General features: G+C 45.1%; 1 protein-coding gene across 3 annotated transcripts in view; it reads right to left on the bottom strand.

Annotated features, from left to right (window-relative positions):
• Positions 1–3,143: 3,143 nt before the first annotated feature.
• Positions 3,144–20,950, bottom strand: part of HS6ST2 (heparan sulfate 6-O-sulfotransferase 2) — a gene marked incomplete at both ends in the record, with an annotated part of 281,173 nt that continues 263,366 nt past the window's right edge. For all 3 annotated transcript variants that reach the window (XM_079727295.1, XM_079727294.1, XM_079727293.1), the window contains one exon: positions 3,144–4,041. In XM_079727295.1, the coding sequence (XP_079583421.1) occupies positions 3,144–4,041 (898 nt within the window). The remainder of the gene's footprint in view (positions 4,042–20,950) is intronic.

A 20,950-nucleotide genomic window follows, 5' to 3' on the forward strand; every position in this document is an offset into this window, starting at 1 on the left:
TAATCCTATGAACTGACATCTAAATTCTCTTTTCAAAAGGGCAAGAACAAATCATCCCCATCCATAGTCCTAACCATAAGTTTATTTGGAAAAATATGTACATTGAATACAATTAGAGCATATTGTCTTGATAACTTTAAAAGCCGATACTTTAATGCTCACCTTTAACCTCTATCCTAGACAGAGGGGATAGATTAAAAAATAAAAAGTGCTATTTTTCTTTTCAACATGTTCTTAGATGTGCGAGTATCTCCTTTAATAATTTTTAAATTAAAACACTCACATATTTCATTTGCATAGCATAATGGACTGAATGTTTGTCTCCACCAAATTCATATGTTGAAACTCTAATCCCAGTGTGATGGTATGTGGAGGTGTGGTCTTTGGGAGGTGATTAGGAGCCCTCATGAATGGGATTAGTTTCCTTATAAGAAAAAGCCAGAGAGTTAGCTAGCTACTTTCTGTGATATGAGGACACAGCAAGAAGACAGACTTCTGCAACTGAGAAGAGGGCCCTCATCAGAACCCGACCATACTGGCCACCTGATCTCAGAATTTCAGCCTCCAGAACTGTAGGGAAGTAAGTTTCTGTTGTTGATAAGCCACCCAGTTTATGGTATTTTGTTAGAGCAGCCTGAGCTGACTAAAATGCACAGTCAACTTTGTCTTTCATTGACAACTTTGTTTTATTCAAAGGAGGACACACTGTGGACTCCCAGAAGGAAGCACCCAAAGTTAAGGCCATTTGGGTGTGCTAGATTAGAATGGCTCATCTCATTTCCATACCTGGTGGACGAGAGGACAAAAAGAAACTCCTTGAGAAAAGAAAATTCTCTCTGTGATGTCATAATGTCTAGTGGCTGCAAACCTTGAAATCACGAAATTACTCAGAGCCTGTAATTTAAAGTTTATTTCATATCTATTGTTAAATTACACAAAAATCAGTGAATTGTTTGTAAAGCTACACCACTGGAAAGATGTTTACAGTCAAAATCATGGGATTTACATGATGGTGACCAAAATGTATATTTATAACATCCCCTATATACAATAAATCAGTATAGACAGAGAAAATGCACTTAATCTCTGCAAACCATGCACACCACAGCAATAACACAAAATATTTTTTCTGTAACAAGCTTTTCCACTGGCTCGGGCTTCATCCTGCTTTCCAGCAGTACCTATCAGTTTTAAGAGCAAACAATATCAATGAAAACAAAATTGAAATACCACAGTGATCTACAGAATCATTAGTTTAAAAACGCAAAGTACACAAAATAGTTTCACTCTAAAACAGTTTGACTTCAAGATGTTTTGGATTTTGAAAAATTTTTTCCTTTCAGTTTTCCAGTTCTCAGATTCCCAGGACTGTGATACATTGGACAAAACAAAATTTAGATCTACTGATACAAGTGCAGAGTCAAGAACATTTATTTTTAAACCAAGAACTCAGCTTCTTGTCCAGCTTGTGGCCTTATTATTACAGATGAAACTAGATCATGCAAATGAGCAGATTGTACAAGATGTGACTTTATGGTCACACTTCTAAGCATGTCCCTCGTGAAAACATAAATGCCACTTCCAGTTGCCTTTTTGATTGACAGCCAGGGGCTTAGCATAAGTCCTTACGAAAGGATAGCAAAACCCGTAAAATGGAAACTACCCAGAATCAGGATGCCTGCTTGCACGGTGGGTTACATCCTTCTTTTTGCCCTGCGCAATTCACAGTTGATACCCTAAAAGTATTTCTGCACAGACTTCCAATACCAAATCACTTTCTTCAATCCATATGCTTCCGATGTTTAACCTCAATGCAGAACACTCCTGCCTTTTGTTTTCTCAAAACAAAACCTGGTACACGGTTCACCCAAAGTATGGAGGTAAAGCTTTTGGTGTTACTGAATAATGCTGACTATCCTAGTGCTTCTTCTACCCTTGTTTTTTCTCTTGTAATTGTCTATACTCTGTCAAAGCGAAAAAGAACTAATGGGCTAGAAAATAGCCAGCCCAACTGGAAACATTACAATAAAAATGCACAAAAAGTAAATAACAATTTATTCACATTCAGGTTTAATTCTATCTGATCAAGAATAATAACTTGAGCAATATTTTAAGACACATTATCCTGTTCAAGAGTTTCTTGATAAGGACCTCACTACACAAACATTGATAAGACAATTCTACAGAAAGAAAGTCCTGACTTTAATCCAGGATTATATTATCACAATGAATTCAGCAACACACCATTTAGATGATGAAAAAAGATTCTAAAACGGGTTAGTTTGGAATGAGCACAACTCGGAGAAGCTTTAAAATGAATGAGAAGCAGTGCCAAAAAGAGTCCAGAATTGTTGAAATTACAGTGCCCAGAAATCATCTGGAAATTAGATCTTTGCATTGGTACTCCATTTGGAAAAAGTGTTTTATTTAATGAGATACACCCTGTTTAAAACCTTTAAATAGTAGAAGGCAGAAAAAGTTTAAAATTTTAAATGTCTCTGAAATAACAAGATATGAGTCTCGTTCTACTCGAAAGCCAATATTTTTACATAAAACTACCCATGTTTGGGAGAGAAGTTTTTCATTTTCTACAGTTTGGTAAACTCTACCATCAGTTCTTATTCTTTTTAAATAGATTCATTGTTAAAATCAGAAGAAAATGAACAGTTTCGTGTTTAATTTTAGTTTCTTTTGTGTTATATTCATGATTACTCCTGGAAAAAAATGTTTGCTTCCAAGACTGGGTTTCAACAGTGTATCATGAATAATGTAAAGTCCATTTCTTAGCTATAAGTTAAACGGCCACATTTTATGTTTTCATTTTGTCTCTATGACTAATTTAAGAACTTCTGAAAATATCTAAACAGCAATTTCTGATGAGTCTGGTTTGCCTTTTGGATTTTATAAATTCCCCATGAACCGCCCACCCCCCCCAAAAAAGACAATTTAATTACATATTGAAATTTGTTTTACCCACGCACAGTAGAACACTGAATTGAAAGGCAACTGTAAAGGCAACATCTTAACTTTTTTAACTTCCAAACTTAAGGAAGCAGGATGTGTTTGGACACTCTCATGTTTGAAGACTTGCCCTATTTTGACTGGCGCTTTGGGAGAAGTGTGCAAAAGCCTTTGGGAGCCATTTAGCGCCATTTCTCTACACTGCCTATGTAGTCATGGGTGCCATTGCTGGTGTTGCCATCGCTCTGCTCTTGGCCAGGGTTCTGCTTCTGGCTTTCCCGGTTCTCCTTCGGGCTCGGATTCTGACCCGAGCTCTGAGTCAGATTCTGAATCAGATTCGGAATCAGATTCTGAGTCACATTCTGATTGGCATTTAGGTTTGGGGTCGGACTCGGATTCTGACTCGGATTCTGGCTCTGGCCCTGACTCTGGCTCTGGAAATGGGTCTGAAGGAACCTTCCCTTCAGAAATTTGCGTTGTTCCTGACGCTTCCGCCTAGCTTCCTGATGCTCTTTCTGCCTCATAAACTGATACCTTTGCAAAAAGAGATCTTTTGCATAGCTGTACAATTCCATATCCAGAAAATTCAGTCCCTCAATACGCTTTTGGATTTCCTCATTGATCTCTACGCTAGAGGCCCTAGTGGTGTTATATTGGGTAAACGGCGAAATAAAGTTCATGTTGAAGGTTTTCTCAAACAGATACTGGGTCTTCCGCTGAAACTCGGTGAGGCCGAAGAACGCCATGTGCTTCAGATTCGATTTGGCGCTTTCCAGGAGGACCTTGTTCCTCTGCTTTTCGGGCATGACCGACAGGTTGTAGCAGCCGACGAGGGTCAGGTCAGAAAGCATGCGCACCTGGCGGTTGTTCGCTAGGTTATAGGGACAGTCCATGAACTCTTTCAGGGGGCAGCCAGACCAGTCATCTCCAGTGTAGCAGCTGGGCAGCTCTTCGGAGGTTGGGGGCCTTCCATCGCAGACATGCAGGGACGCTTTCCATGTCGCCCCTCTCTGGACATGCCTCCACTCACTCAGGTACCGGGACACTGGGTCGCGGAGGATGGTGATGTAGTGGAAGTTCCTATGGACAAAGCACAAAGGCCAATGGTCAGGGATTCGGGTGACATAAGTGGAGTCAGGGAGGTGCATGGCATATGTGATGTTCACTGGTCAGGAAGGAAGGCAAAAGGGAAATGATGGCGATCTGGTGGCAGTTGTCCTGTGAACTGTGCTATCGTCCCCTGAGTCCCACTAGCCTGTCCAGAGAGCTCATTTTTCACCCAATTCGCTGGTACTGCAGCTAAAGCACTACATCGGCGGAAACTCCACTCCCCTCCCCTCCTTTCCCTGCTTTTCTCTCTCTCCAACCAATGACGAAGTCCTCCCAATGACCTCATTTATTTCATACTCCCCACCCCCAAACCCCCATTAACTGATCGTGAGACGGAGACTCAGTGGAAACACGTGATTTTACTGAAGTGATACGAGGTTGACAAGTGAGCTCAAGTTCTAATCTTTCTTACTAAATACACAAAAGCATTTTTCTAATATCTAGCCTAATCGGGATATCTTATTAAAGAACAAAACTTCATTGAAAGAGTGTGTGATATGATGCTTTTGATTCTGGCTGTTGTCATAACATCATGGCTCCTACGTGATGGCAGTGGAATGTGGAGATACGCAGCCAGCGCAGCCTGGGGGACTCCAGAAATGGACATTGTGGTTAGTCACTGACTGAAATAGACATGGTAGCTGCCAATGGCATATATATAAGCTACTACCTTGGTTTCAGCCTTTGCTCACATGCTAATATTCCAGCAGAGGCAAGTTAACTCTATCAGCTCCAAAATGCCCCTTTTCTTTACCCACAGAAAGGACACCCAGATGTCAGCATGTGTGGAGGCTTTGCTGTGTGGCTGTCTTCAATTTAAAGCTGCAAACTGATCAAGTTCTTTGCTCAAAGAGCAGACTAGGAAACATTTAAACCACACACCCACACACACCCATACATAGCAGGTGCACACACACACGTGCACGCACACCCCCCCACACACCCCAGAAGCATCCTGGCTTATGATGTGATCGGGGAAAAACAACTCAGCAGTTGTGCTTTCATAATAAATGAGCTTCCACTCAGGTTCAGTGGATAAAGGACGAGGTCGTGGATGAGCCGGCCTATCGTGGAAGGAAGACAACAATAAACTCTGAATATTAACATTTAGTTTCTGAAAAGAAACCTGGGGAATAGCTTGCAGCTTCTCTGAAGTTTATTCATTCCCATCTGAGGGATGGTGGTTCTCTGAGTCTGGTGCCTGATATCCTCTGAGCAGACTCTCCTCCTAAATCTTGGGCTTTGAGCAATAGGCACCCTGGGATCTATATCCCGTGTGCCTCTGTTCTGTGCGTGGTGTTTCCTCTGCCTGGCGTGGCCTTCCTTCTTTAACTGAAAAATTCTAGGCATCCTTCGAGTTCCAGTCCAACTACTATCTCTCCTCTGAGAAAATGTATCCCACTCCTTGCTGCCAGCCATCACCTCTTCCTCAGTGTCACTTCCACACTTGAACCTTTGTGAAAACACTTTTGATACTGAATTGCAATCGGTTGTTTGTATTTCTGTTTAAACTAGGTTTTCCGGGGCAGGGGCTTTAGGCATTCTTCTGCAACTCTCATCTTGTCCATTTCAGCCGTAACTCCTTTAATTACTTCTTTAATGAACAATCTCAGGAAGAGGGGGGAAAGAGTTTGGAACTGGGAAGGTCATGCCTCATTATATTAAAAACTCTGGAGAATCTAAATGTCTGGCAAAAATCATAGAAAATTTAAAAAATCACCTTCTATGATTTTCTGGAATAAACAAGCATGGGGCACAAGAGAAGCATTGGGGAGTGAGGCCGGAGAGGGGGCCAAGACGACCTTCACCTCTCTCAGTCCTTTTCCTGGGACCTGACTTTGCTGGTGCCACTCAAATTCATCTCTGTAGAGACCCCCTGCTAACGAGTAGCAGCTTTTGTTCCCCAGTAGCCTCCTTGACCAACAAAGGTGACTGCTGTTCCCATGGGCTCTGCCCTTCCACTCCTAGCTTTGGTATTCATTCATTCATTCCTTCAGTACGGATTTATCAAGCCTTTATGCTAGGCCTGAGGCCATAGCTTTGTGGCAATTAGTCTGATTATTTGGGAAAAAAAAAGAAATTTATGAAGTGCAGTGACACATTTGGATTAGTCTTTCAACCAGCTTTTCCAGGCATGCATTATAAATGGGTGTTTTAAACCCCCATGATGGAGTCACCTTCATGCTCAGCTGACAGTCCTCTGTTTTACCGGTTTAAGCCTACAGTGACATCTTCTGGTAAATTCTGGAGTGCACCCCTGTGCAAGCCTGCGGCTCTCCTACCTAAAATCTCTCCCTTGTCCTTCAGAGTAGACAGATCGCAACCAGCAGGGTTAGTGTCTGGACCAAAGCACCATCCCCATGTGGAGAGAGAGAGAAAGAGGCAGCACAGGAAGGCAGAGGCAGACATTCACAGACGCTCTCATGTTATGGATGCGCGACTCCTCCCAGATGAAGGGCTCCTAGTGCCGTTATGAGAGGAGAGCCGTCCAAGGTGCACAGCCTCGGTCTCCACACTGTAGGGATTATCACAGCAGCAGAGAAATTAGAGGCGCCTACACGCATGCACGCACACGTGCTAGTGACGAGAGCTGCCCTCCACTCAGATGCCAATAGCTCTGGAGAGTCAGTGATTGCCAGCAGCCCCCTTTCTTCCAGGGAAAATAGGCCCGGGGTGCCAGACTGCCTCAACTGGAAACACTTGATGCTGCTTGGAAAAAGATCCCAGGGATGAAAAGGAAGATCCACTGAAGGGTGGGTCTCCAAGACTGTCCAGTGGCCTCCCAAATGGCATAGTGTGTTGGAGGCGGGAAGGCAGGTGAGAATAACCCCTGGAAGGTTTTGTTGGGCAAAGGATCGAGGATGCTCATTATTCTGAGTGAAGAGTTGTCAGGGAAACGTCAGAGAAGCCGTCTCCCCACCCAGAGCAACTGAGGATATGAAAGCCCAAGCCAATGGCACAGTGAGTGGACAGGCAGATAGGCACAGAAACATGGGTGGCATTCTTCCAGCACTCAGTTCTGTTCAAGCACCTGTGTGCCTGGCACTGAGAGAGACCCTGGGGATGCCTAGAGGGCTAAGACTCGGTGCCCCTAGCAGAGCATTCCATTCTAATGTGCTATTAATGACTGCAGCAGGGACAAGGCACAAAGAAAGCACCTTGCAGTGATTCTCAGCCTAGCCTAATGATAGAGGAAGAGTTTCTGTAGCTTTATTTTGAAAAACAAGGAAGAATCAGATGAGGCAAAAAGAGCAGAATGGAGTATGAGGCAGAAAGGTCAGCATGAGCAAAGGCACAGAGGCATAAACTAGCCTGCTGTGTGTGGAGGAAGGGCACAGGAAACATCTTACTGGGAATTACGGGCCAGTGGCCGGAATGGAGGATGGAGAGGTAGTTACGGACCGGGTCATGGAAAGCCTCAGACGCCACATGAAAGAAGTTAGATTTCTGGGAATTCCCTGGTGGTCTGGTGGTTAGGACTCCACGCTTTCACTGCTGAGGGCCTGGGCTCAATCCCTGGTCAGGGAACTAAGATCCCGCAAGCCACGTGGCATGGCCAAAAAGGAAAAAGAAAAAAATTAGACTTCTGAAGGCAACAGGGAGGCCTTTTTAAAGGGTTTTAGGCAAGGGAGTAACATGATGAGGTCTGCGTTTTAGAAAGATCACTGTATATGGTGTGTGGAATTGGGGAAATGAGTTGAGGTTACTATAGAAAACAAGACAGAAGAAGAGGGAGCAGACTAGAGAGATTTAGGAGGTCAAAGTAACAAGACTTAGTGACAAAATGAATATAGGGGAGAGAGAGGAGGAGGGGTAAGGAGGCCTCCCAGGTCTCTGGCTGAATGGACACATAGAGCCTCAGACAGTGATCTGGGCTTCAGATGTGGAGTTGTCAGCAAAACGTGGTAGTTTCAGACCTTGAGGACTTACTTAGGATCGGTTTTTAATTCCACAAGTGTGGCTTCAGGTATTTGAAGACAGCATTCCAGTACCCCGAGGTTTCTTTTCTTCATGCTAAATATGGTTTTCAACTGTTCTCTCCACTGCCTCAGGTCCCCTCACTATCCTTTTTTTGCCTCTGAACATATTCCACTTTATTGGAACATGCCCTCTAGGCACAGTCTGACAAGGAACAAGTAGGGACAGTCTATCTCCGCCCTCATTCTTGACACCATTTCTCTTCACGTGGCCTCACATCACATCAGTCTTTCTGGCAGATGCGCCACAGCACTGACACACTGTCAACGACCTTCTTGCATTCTTTTACACACAGGCCATTTGGAAACCCAATCTCCTTTGTCCAGAACCGATGCAGTTTGTTTGTGGCCCTGTTTAACTTCTTCTTGGTAGAGGAAGTCTAAGTCTGTCAAAACGCATCTGGATTCTGATCACATCCCCCAATATCTTCACCGTATCTTCTTATTTTCTTCTGGCAATGCCTGGATCCAGGCATTGATTGAAACAGAACAAGATGCAGGTGAGAGCAGATCTTTGGTAGCTGCTGGAAATCTCCCTTCGAGTTGACATAAACCCGAAGGGTGCTGCTGAATGGTCTGATTTAATTTTAAATGAGTGAGCCAAGCTCAGCCACAGAAAAATCACACTCAGCCTGTTTCAGTTAGTAGTGATCGGACAGGAATATCTTGTGACCAACCATGTCATTTCATTAAGATGACCAGGTGTCACATCTTTACAGTCATGACTCTCCCTCAGTTACCCGAGTTGATATAAAGACCAATGTTTGGTGCCTTTGTATGCCCATGGTTTCTCGACAGGCAGGACACAGTGAAAGGTTTGCCACCCTCTACAAGTCTAGGCCAGCTTTTACGTGTCATTGGTAAGCAATTGTGGAAAAACAGCAACCAAAGAAAGAGCTGTCCAAGCAAGAAACCTGGAGGCCGTCTTTGACTTCTCTATCTCGCTTACCTCCAACATCTGAATTTTCCCTAAGTCCTGCTGATTCTAGTTCTTAAGAGCTCACAAATCCATCCTTTTACCACTGCCTGGAGTCAGGCACTCATCACGTCTCTACTCAATTACTGCATCAGCGTCCTGGCCACCTCCTTGTCTCCAGCCTCACATCCATTCCACACCCCCATATGGCACGCATCTGACCTACCACTCCCTAGTTAAGACCTCTTAATGGCTCCCTATCAGTTATGACATGAAGTTCAAGCTCTTCCGCATGCCAGACACAGCCTTGTGGGACCTGGCAACAACCTTTCTTTCTCTCCAGCCTTATCTCTATCAAGCTCCCTCTACACAAGTCTTTCTCAACCATGAGTAATTTTGCATCCCCCCCTCCACTTCCCTTCGCTGACTCTAGGACCTTTGGAAATATCTGGAGACATTTTGGTTGTCACAACTGGGGGTCAGGTGCTACTGGCATCTAGTGGGTTGAGTCTAGGGATGCTGCTAAACAGCCTACAATGCAGACTATTGACTAATTATCAGTAGTGCCAAGGTTGAGAAACCCTGCTCTATACTCTACATTCCAAGTATGCAAATGTAATCTTAATATTCCAAATTGGTCCCAGGCAAAGATCCTATGGGCCCTTTTCCTTTGTATATGGAGTGCCTACTCTTTGGAAGGGTTTCGATCTGTCCTTTGTAGGTTACCTGGAAACCTCCAAGACTCAACTCGAAGATTGCCTCTTCCACTTTCCTTGACCTTCCTGGGCAGAGTTAACTGCCCTGGTATTCCTCTGTCCCAGCTGTGCTGGTATTCTCCTATTGTAGCATTTATCACCATGGGCTGTGATAGTTTAGTGATTTGTCTGCTTCACCCATTGGACTATGAGCTCTGGAAGGGTAGGGACTGAGTAGCATTTATCAACATAAGCTCCTCTGGGCCTGGCACAATGTTTGACATAAAATAAGTGACTAATAAAAGATTGTTGAATGAATGGCTGTGGCAGAAGCAGCAGAGCTTACCACGAGCTAATGGGAAAATGCCTATCATTTTCTTTGATAAGGAAAAACCACTAGATGTCAGTATTAAATAACAGATATACCATTTTACACCTGTGCCGGAACATTTTAAGGAGCTTTAGCTATGAAGGAGATCTAGTTATATTTAGCAATTGTCCCTGACTTTCTGTGTAGTAGCCCAATGTTAAAGAAGGCTGGGAAGTTTAAGGATATTAAGAGTAAGTAAATGGATAAAAACAAGAACCATACAGTTTTCATTTTCATTGAAAGAGATTATTCTGAAATAAGTACCTGAGTTCTAAGTCACAGAATTCGAGACTTGGCAGAGCAAGAAGAAACCTTTGAGATGGCAAATCATCTAAATCAAAGTCTTCACTTTACAGGTGAAGAAATCAAGACCCTGAGAGGCAAAGATTTGCCCACAAGTCACAAATTGCCAGTAGCTCTTGGGAATCAACCTAACTGCAAGGAATATTCCTGGGCTGAAGGCCTGTATTTTTAGTAGCTCCTGTCTTTGTGTCAGTTAATTACCTAGGATGGCACAATAAACCGTGCCTGGAAGAGCCCACTAAGCCTCAAGAAGGGGAAGCATCTGGCTGCTGAGAGCAGACATTTCCTTACACCAACTGCATAGCCAGGAGCTGGGAGCCTTCGTGCCTGGCATTTACACATTAACTCCCAACAATACTGTGAATCAGATATTATTATTCCCATTTTGAGAATGAAGAAGCTGAGACTAACAGATATGATTTGACCCAGTGTCACAAGTTAAAGTAGGGATGCTCAGACATGAACCAGTTTCTCTTTGACTCTAGAACCTGGATTCTTCCCATCCTACTGCTGGGACACAAACCCAGGACTTCTGCTCCTAAGAACAAGCTAAGGAAGTGGTTCTCAAATTGTGGCCCCAGAATCAAGCAGCATCAGTATCACTTCATAAATTGTTAGAAATGCACATTCTTGGGTCTACCCACTGAAGCAGAAACTCAGGGGCTGGAGCCTAGCAATCTGTTTTAACAAGTCCTCTGGGAAATTCTGATGGACGTGTGCTCGAGTATGAGAACCACTGTCCTAAGCATGTGGTTTCAGATATCAAAAGTCCCTCAGAGATCCCAGGGGTGCCCAGAGTATGGACAAGTGACCCCAAGAGGAAAAAGCATGACAAAACAAGCCTAAGGATGCCCATTGCTGTCCAGGGAAAGCCCAGAGAACTTGGCTTGAGCAAAGTTATGAGGATTATGCTGGAAACATTTACTTTCCTTTAAGGCCACTGGTTCACAAAAGGCCACAATAAGGTTTTTCCTGCACCACTCGAAGTGGAAATAAATATTAAAGCCATTTTTTTATGGAAGAAGACCAGAAAAACTATACAAGTTAAGGTCATAGGAGTGATCAATAAAAAGTTAATTTAAGAAAGGAAACAAATTCTTAGCCCAAATCAATAGGACTGAACATTTTGGTATACCTGTAGCTTAGTTTTGTGTTTTATTTTTAAAGTTCAGCCTTTGCACATCTTATTCTTGGAGTAATGACGAGTGGTACAGAAATAAGAACTGTGGTTGGTGGTCCTAAGTAGACTTGGGAGGGGGGCTGTACATGACGTTGGGTCATTAATGCCGAAGGTCTGGTCTCCTTCCTTGGTTAATGATGTCTAAACCAACTGCACGGGTCCTCCCATTGCATGTAAACGACTCGGTCAAAGCAAGGAGGATGGCTTGCAGATCAAACAACATTAATATATGAACACAGATGAAACGAAAGTATAGTTAAATGATTCAAAGGCAAATATGCCTCTGATGGGATTGAATCCCCCAAGCCCTAGGGTTGCCATTTTAACTGCTTTTCTTGTGTGACTCATATACCAGCAGTCCCCAAAGAGGAGTCCCGTAAATGCTGTGATCAGCAGTGGCAGCAGCCTCATAAAAGAAGTGTGGAACTTGGGACTTCCCTGGTGGCGCAGTGGTTAAGAATCCACCTGCCAATGCAGGGGACACGGGTTCGAGCCCTGGTCTGAAGATCCCACATGCCGCAGAGCAACCAAGCCCGTGCGCCACAACTACTGAGCCCGTGTGCCACAACTACTAAGGCCCGTGCACCTACAGCCCATGCTCCGCAACAAAAGAAGCCACCTCAATGAGAAGCCCGCACACCGCAATGAAGAGTAGCCCCTGCTTGCCACAGCTAGAGAAAGCCCACATGCAGCAATGAAGACCCAACGCAGCCAAAACAAACTAATTAATTTTAAAAAGAACAGTGAATTCTCATGGCCTTAAAATTTTTTTTTTAAAAAGAAGTGTGGGACTTGAAGAGGGGACAACTTTGAAGTGGGTGGATGCTCATTTAGATGTGTTTTCTTTGGTACATTTGTCAAAACAGTCTGTGGCTTAGTAGTCATGTTCGGTCTAGTGAGAAGAGTGAGCCCTTACAGTCACGTAAAGTGGGTTACTTACAATCACTTGATTGTCTTCACAACACTAGGAAGACCTAAATGATCTGGATGCTGAATTTCTCTCTTTTTCTCCCTCAAGCTGATGCTCACAACTAGGCCAGGCTCCCCCAGGCAACCCAGGAGAGGTGGGGAAAAGGACCAATCCTTGGGAGCCCTCTGATCTATAGGACAGCCACGACTTCCACTGACTCTTTGAATGGGTTGACTTAGAGTCCTTAGTGGTACGCAGGCATTCCAGGAAAAGCATCTACTGGACATAAAACCAACTCGGAAAAGGCTGAAGTTCTCACAGCCCTCAAATAAGCCATCCAGTTCTCCTTGCAGGGAGTTTTCTGCTATTCTTCACACCTCACCCAAGGGAGCAGTTCTGTGTATGTAAAATAACACCTTAATCAATGCCTTAATTAATTGTTTTTCCCCCTCTGGTTAACTGAAGGTTAGCCTGTGTGTATTGTGAGGGAACATTCAATGAAGCACAAATGGGCTTTCCTTAAACAGAAGGATGTTTTTCTATGCCATTCTTCTTTTCTTTCTTTTACAAGGCAGGAAAATGATGGTTTCTTATTTGGTGAAAGGGAAGAAAAGAAGATTTCTTATGTCTGTAAATTCAAACCCAACATGGAACTCTTCACACAATAAGTCCTGGTGATATTTACTTCTTTTGAAAGGAAATCTAGCTCTCCTCCTTCCCAAAGCCCAGTAGGCTCCAAAGTACATAAATCTAAGGACTTTTGCAAACAGGGAGAAAGCTGAGATTTTTAACAAGATGTGAAATTCCAAGCTTTATGACCCGTAAGTTACCAGACTTCACCCAGAGTCCATGAAACCGCTTGGCAGCATGAAAAGTTTTGCAGCTTACACTGCCCCCTGAAATTTTTTGCCTTCTAAAATTACTCTGTGAGTCTCGGATCATTAATACTCAGTGTGGTTCTGAGGTGGAAAGAACTTTTAGAGGAAAACCCTTTCAGTGTGAAGGGGTGCGATCTATCCATGTCCCATGGAGACCAGCTCTGCCACCGATTAACAAACTCAGGCTTCCTGCCTTCTCCCTCCCCACATGGTATTTCTCAGCTTCCTGAGTGTTTCCATGTGGCATCCCCCGGGGCAAATTGTCATCCCCTGAGGGTTGGCATCTGGGGCAGCCAGGGAGAGGGGTTGGTTTTCTTCCTGCCTCCGAAAGAGCGGGCAGAGGTGAAAAGGGGTAAACTTCACCCCCCAGGGGACAGGAGGAAGTCGGGACAAATGTCTAAATGCCTCCCCTGGGACCACCATGGCTGATGCCTTGCTCTTCAGATAAGCATCCTTGGTATCTCTTGTCGTGGGTGTCAGTGAAGATAAAATGGGTGATATATATATAAAGTTCTTGGAACCGAGCTTGGAACCCAGCACTGCACAAATGTTAGTTACTATTGTTGTCATTGTTATAACTGTTGTTGCTGTACAGATTAGGGTATTCAGCTAAAAGATGTTATTCAGTCCTCCTAAAATCACAAAGCTGGCTAATGACTGTCTGTCAGGTCCGTGTGACTCCTGAGCCCAGACTCCTGCCCTCTGCCCTGGCTGATGGTGCCCTATTTGGTCTTTGGCCAGGTGTATCTGAGCCTGCAGCTTGGGTGCTCTCTCTGGGTTGTACATCCCCACTTGGACCTGGGCACTGAGCACAGCCTAAGGAGCTACAGGCCAAGGGCACAACTGGCCTGGCCGGAGCAGGAAGTTTCAGGAGGAGGGGGGTGGATATGCCAGGATGTGAAAGGAGGGGCTGGGTCCATGGTTTCTGCGAGCCCCTCAGAGCGATGGGACGTGAGCACAGCAGAGCTGGGGCCCCCCACTACCCACTGCACAGATGAGGAAACCAGAGAGCTGACTCCCGTGCCATCTCCAGATTGTGAGAAATCTGGACCCCCTCGGGATCCTTGCTCTAGGGACTTCCCCAAAGACAGGGACTCAAGTAACAGGCCTTTTGCAGATGGTAGGCCGTCAACAAATAGCATTTAAGGTCATTCTGAGCCGGCATCTCGGGTGTGCTTTGGAGAAATCGTTAGAGGAGAACTGGTGGAGATAAATGCCTGCTCTCAGCATCGTGCTATTTTCCAGAACAGCACAAGGGAAAAGTTTCCCCCTCGATGAAGGCTGCCCTTCTCGTGTCCTGGGTTGATGTTAATGAGCTCTAATATTGTTGTAAGGTGCTGAGAGAGACGAAGCGCAAACCCTGGCTTCTGTGGGGAAAACAGACCTCGTTTACCATGTAAACTGGGAAGACTGGGAGCCATTCAGAATTTTCAGGGCTGGCAGGGTCGTGCCTCCTTTCCCCTGGGAGTGCTTCTTTTTCTGCAGGTATTTAGGCTGCAAGAGTCACAATTACTGGATAACGCGGCTGTGCTGCATGTGTGTGGAAATGAGCATTAGATACACACCAGGCACAGCCTGGTTTCCTCACAATGATAACACTGGAAACGGAAAACGAACTCACTAATTCCCCACCCGACCTCTCTACCTCAAAAAAGAATCCCCTGGGCTTCCCTGGTGGCGCAGTGGTTGAGAGTCCGCCTGCCGATGCAGGGGACGCGGGTTCATGCCCCGGTCCGGGAAGATCCCACATGTCGCGGAGCGGCTGGGCCCGTGAGCCATGGCCGCTGAGCCTGCACGTCCGGAGCCTGTGCTCTGCAACGGGAGAGGCCACAACAGTGAGAGGCCCGCGTACCGCAAAAAAAAGAAAAAAAAAAGAATCCCATGTCTCGCTGGAGTGAGTACAGGACGGGGCACCAAAGACAGAAAGATTGTGCTGGAGCAGAAAGAATGATTTTGAAGGTTCTGTTAGTGGGAAAAGCCTACAAGAGTTCTAGATGTTCTGTGCATCAAAGGGTCATTTTTCAGGGTGTAGATAAGAGACTGGGTAGCCATGTTTCCCCTCTAAGGCAAAAGAGGACCTTCTCTGGAAGCAGTGGTGCCCTCCTCAGCCGCTGCCCAGTCACAGGCTGCTCCTCCAGTTTACAACTGAGTATCGCACTGGTTCCATTTTGGTTGGTGAAAGCACAGACATCCCACAATTTTTGACAGAGTAGAAACTCTATTTATTTAGGCCTCGCCACACGGCTTGCGGGATCTTAGTTCCCCTACCAGGGATTGAACCCGGTCCACGGCAGTGAATGCACAGAGTCCTAACCACTGGACCGCCAAGGAATTCCCTAGAAACTCTTTTGAAATGGCACTTTCCAAGCAGCATCTTGGGCCAGATGGAGCCCTATTTTTCTGAGAAGGGGTGGGACCATCTTCTAGTCACAGTGGGGAGCTGCTCTCCAGATGGGGGAGAACCAGGTTCTGTGTGCGTAAACCGGCCCATCTGGTGAAAGCGAACCCCTCGTGACGGGTACTGATGGCAGCACCCACAGGTGAAGGCCACAGACCCATGTTTCGCACAGAGTAGCGGGGCCGGCAGGCCCCTCGGAGGTCATTTGGTGCAATCACTTTACAACGAGAACAGCAGAGCCCAGAGATAAAAGATAGGGGCTTGCCTGGGGTCACATGAACCGTCTGTGGCAGAGGTGTGATCCGAAACCGAGTCACTGACTCCTTCCTCAAGTTTCAAAGATCATGCTCAAGGTGACTGACAAACAGGAACCAGCTTCAGGAAAAGGCAGGCCCTCTGTTTGGTTAGAAGCTCACTTATTCTCCACTGCAAGACTTGAAAGCCATAAAGAAGGACTAAAAGTCAATGCTCAGACTAAGAGAGATGTCTGACTCTGATTTTCTAATCGAAGGCAAATGCTTGAGGGTGCAACACCCTCGGAATCTTCCATTAATCATTGACTCTGAAGACATGTCAGTGGGGAGTCAGATTCATTTACATGCTGCAGGAACCACGGACAGAGCTTTCTCCCGGGGCTTGGCTTTTCTCCCTGGAATCAAGGTTAATTTTCAGACATAGTGACCCACAGGAAATTGGATTGAAGGCCCCAGATGATTACTCTAAATGACATCCCCCTTCCCACAATGGTTTTTCAGAAAGGTCATCTGAAAAAAAATCCACTGATATCCTGGGACAAGGAAGGAAGAAGGGGAGGAGGGAGGAGGCAAGGGAGGGAAGGAAAAAGGGAAGGCTGGTCAATAACAATCAGAAGTTTCACGAGAAATGATGGATGACTCACTGCTCTTGTATCTTTCGTTCCTCACACAGGACAAAATATAGAACTACCATTTTACAGATGAAGTTTGAAATTCAAACAAAGGAAGTGACTTGCCCAAGGATACACAACTCATCAGCAGTAGGTCTAGGACCATAACCCAAGTCCCCTAACTACCAATTCTCTGTTTTCCCTACCATTCTCTGTTGCACATTAAGCCCCCAATGGATGGCTGAACAGCCTATTTCTCTTGTTTTGTCTTTCCAACCAGGCTGTACATTTCTTAAAGGTCAAGTCTACTTGGGGGAATTCCGTGGTGGTCCAGTGATTAGAACTTGGCACTTTCACTGCTGTGGCAGGGGTTCAATCCCTGGTCAGGGAACTAAGATCCCACAAGCCAAGCAGTGTGGGGAAAAAAAAAAGCTGGTAATCAAATAGTATGTACAGCATTATTTTAAAACAAAATAGACTCCTTGGCATGCCTCCCGTCTCTCAGCACTGGGCCTAGCACCTTATGGGAATGCAGACTGGTGGGCCAGTTAATGGAACATTTACCATCAAGCGTTGGAATTGGCCAGGATATTCTTTTTTGTCTTCTTCCACCTCTCTGTGCATCAACTCCTCCTCTCAGATTATTCACCACTAAACAGAGCTCAAGGGCATTACTCCCCAAGCCACACAGGCCTGTTACTTCCAACATCACCCTGCCTCTGGCTTGCTGTCACTCCTCCAGCTCCAGCATTGGCATTCCCTAGCCAGGAGAGACTGTTGCACATGCAATACCACCTGAAAGGGTGAAGAAGGCCCCTTCCCCTCAAACACTTCCTCACTGAGGCCCAAAATCCCACCCTTAGTTAGAATTTTGTTTGTCCTTCATGATGGCTAGAAGCTGTTGTCCTCCAATCTTCACCATCCCTGTCCTACACCTAGCCTTTCCTCTCGCCTTTTCCTGCTGGACTCTCTCAGCTTAGGCTGTTCAAAACCTTAGATATGGAAAGAAAGTGCTTAGAAAAACTCCATTCATCAAAGTGTCATGTACTTGGCGCCACCAGAAGGATTTCCATTCTAGAGAGGCATCCCCTGAGGGGCAGTGCTGCACCCTCTTCACTTATGAGAGGATTTCTGGCAGCAGCAGGGCAAGCACTGAAATCACAGCCTGCAGGTGACTGGCTACTGCATGCCGGTGAAAGTCTGCTTCAATAGTCTCAATCAGGATGCCTGATCCTTTATGCTCAAAGAAAGCACAGGAATTTAAAATGAGGCCATTTGGTGATGGTTTTGATCAGACTGCTTTTCCTTTCCAGAATCATGAATCAGTCATGAACACACTAAGATTTGATTTCCCTAGGGCTATTTTTGAAGTCCTCTTGTTTCCCTGCCCCACCTCTTTCCCATTTAACACTCAGGAGTCAAGATGTTACAAGAAATGTGTGAGGGGAGAACACAGCAACCTTCACCTTCTGTGTGGTGAGAAAATGTGTTGACAGTTGAAATATGGGCAGGTACATTTTGGAGAGGCCGGTGTTGCCGCATTTCAGTGTACCAAGCATAGTTCAGGTGACAAGTGAGTCACCTTTGAGGTTCTTAAATAATTTGAAATATTTCTATTTCTCAGGTCATTTTCAAGGATTAAAGAGCTATTATTCCAAACATTTTTGAAGGCATAACACTCTCTTTGTCCTCTTCTTCTGAAAAGTTCTCTATCGCAAAGATTTTTTTTTAACAAAGCACATTTTCTTTCTCTCTCATTAGATCTTTACAACATGCCTATGAAATAGACAGGTCCAGTCCATTTCATAGATGCAGGTATTAGTGCTCAGACAGGTGAAAGGTCATACAGCTAGTAAGGGATCAAGTTACCTATGTCTGAAACCCATGTCTAGACATCCAGACTTGTCTTGCTACCTCATGCCACTGTGCTCATTTATTTGAGAATGAAAGGAATTTCGCGTGAAGCGGTGCAGAGCTTTCTGCAACACCCTAATAGGACATGCAACCAGGGCCAGCCTCGTTGGGTGGTAGAATTCTCCGGGGTGCTGGGAAGCAGGGCTCCCCCTCTCACAGTTGGCCAGGAAACCACAATGTAAGGTTTATTCCTTTCCTTTAAGGATCTGACTCCTGTGTCGGGGGTGGGAAACAGGCGATAGGGGGTAGTGGGTCATAAGCCACTAAGACTTATCAGTCATTTAGATGTCAGAGGGTCTAAATGACCTCTAAGATATCCCTCCTGTAAGTTTAATAATCAGATCTCACGTTGGGGAGGGGAATAGGTGGTGTGCAGGGCATGTAAAGAGACGGGCATCAAGTTTTGAGGAAGAAACAGGAAACTAAGAAAGAAAACTGAGTATACCAAAGGCAAATGTGGCAGCCTTAGAATTTTTCTTGGGCTAAGGACCCGTCAAGAATTTCTGGTTTAAAAGTAAATGTAAAAGCAAAGATATAAAGGGTAAAGCACAAGGCTTTGCAGGGAAAATTAGCAGACTGATTTTTCATTGAATAATGCCCACGATTTATCACTAAGTTACTGGTCCAGACGTATCTTCCATCCTATCCCTGCTCCCCTGCACATGGACTCCTACATGCTCAGCCAACCAAACTCTCCCTCCTTGTGCCTTACAAGCCGCCTCACGCCTCTGCTTCCGCTGGTCCCCCAGGCACACTGCCTCCTCCTCTCTACCTCTCTCCACACAGGTCTTCTCCAGCCTTCCTTCCTCCTGATGGCCGTAGTTGAAGCAGCCACACTTTCCTTGGAGTCTGTAGAAAGGGTTATCTTGACTTCTCTCCGGGAACTCTGTTCATCTGACTTTGTGATGTTGGTGTTCATGTCCAAGTCCCCTTTTCCCTCCAAGGCCATGGGCATCGTGGAAAGAGGGCAGGACTGGGTCTTCTTTATATCTCTTCTCCTCTCTCTCTATGGACGTAGCTGACCCTGAGTCTTGGGAAGCAGTCAGCCACTGATAAATACTTTGTAATTAAGAGCTCTGTCTCTGGGGTTAGAAAGTTCTGGAAGCAAGCCCCAGCTATGGAACCTTGGGCAAATTACTTAACCTCTCGGTCTTGGTTTCCTCAGCTCTAGGCACCAATCTCACGGTGCTGTGATTCTTCAATGAGATAACCCATGTAAAGTGCTTAGCACGATGCAGGTCGCCTGGTACGTGTTCCACAATTATTTGCTATTAATGTTATTTTTCTCTTAGTGAAATGTGCAGTCCTCTCAGGGTCCCTTTATCAATCACCCAACAGAGACATCATCCCAGAAGCAAAGGGAATCGTGTCAGGAGGGTTTGTTTAATGCCCTGACTCACACTCTAATTACAGCAATATTCACCTCATCAAAATGCAGGGAAAGACAGGAACTGGTTTCAACCTGAATCCAATATTTCTGGGGCCCGCACGCTGAATGTTGCCGAAGTCTCCACTCCCTGAGCAGTGGTTTGTAGAGATGGAATAGCGGCAGTTTTTCATTTTCCAGAGTCCACTCACCCTTCCAAGAATCTCAGTGCCTCATTGATTCATAATACAGTGCATAAAGATTTCATTTTTCCTGTCCACAGTGATACATTATGGAAGCAATCTGTTTTGCCACTGAAAAGTTTGCTTAGTAGAAAAATTTGGAGTTTTGACATTCAGGAAATTACAGTCATCTGTAAAACACGATTGATATGCCAAGGCTAACATTTTCATTGCACTCGCAGAGCCAGAATAACTATGATAAAATATGTGTTACCCCACACACGTTTCAGGATCTTTTAAGGAAACATTAGTTAGCTCGGAGAGCTCCTCCCAAGGCTCCTGGACTGTAATGGCTGTGCCAGTTAGCTGTTCGCCATTCACAAGGGTACCTCCATTGACCAAACCAAAACTCGGGTCCTCAGAGAAAGCAACGGCCTAACACGTCTTCCGACTTGGCCTTGGGTTGGAGGCTGGAGCTACATATTCTCATGCCACCAGGTTAAAGACATGAAAGAAGATCAAGGAAAATAAGTTAAAAATATTCCACCCCCATCGTGGAATTGTTAGCCAGCCACAAAAGGCCCAGGTTTATATTAGTTAGAACTAGAAGTTGAAGGCTTACAAAAGAAAAATTAGACTGTTCTATATCTGCTCTCTATATTTTTACACCCAAGCATTTCTTTGTCTCTTTCTGGGTACCATTTTCAGTGTTAAATGGCATCAGAAACCCGAGTCTCTGGAGTTATCCACCTGTTCAACTTTTGATTTCGGAATGATAAATGCAATTTAGCTGAGGAGTGTGGATGATCTTTATGGCCATATTGATGCAGCTGCCCGTTCACGTTGGGCTAGGTTACGGGCAGCTTTTACTTGGTCCTTATCCATTGAGACCCGTGGGAAGTACACATGCAAATGTTCTGGTTCT

This window comes from Hyperoodon ampullatus, assembly GCF_949752795.1.
Source record: "Hyperoodon ampullatus genome assembly, chromosome: X".
Lineage (NCBI taxonomy): Eukaryota > Metazoa > Chordata > Mammalia > Artiodactyla > Ziphiidae > Hyperoodon > Hyperoodon ampullatus.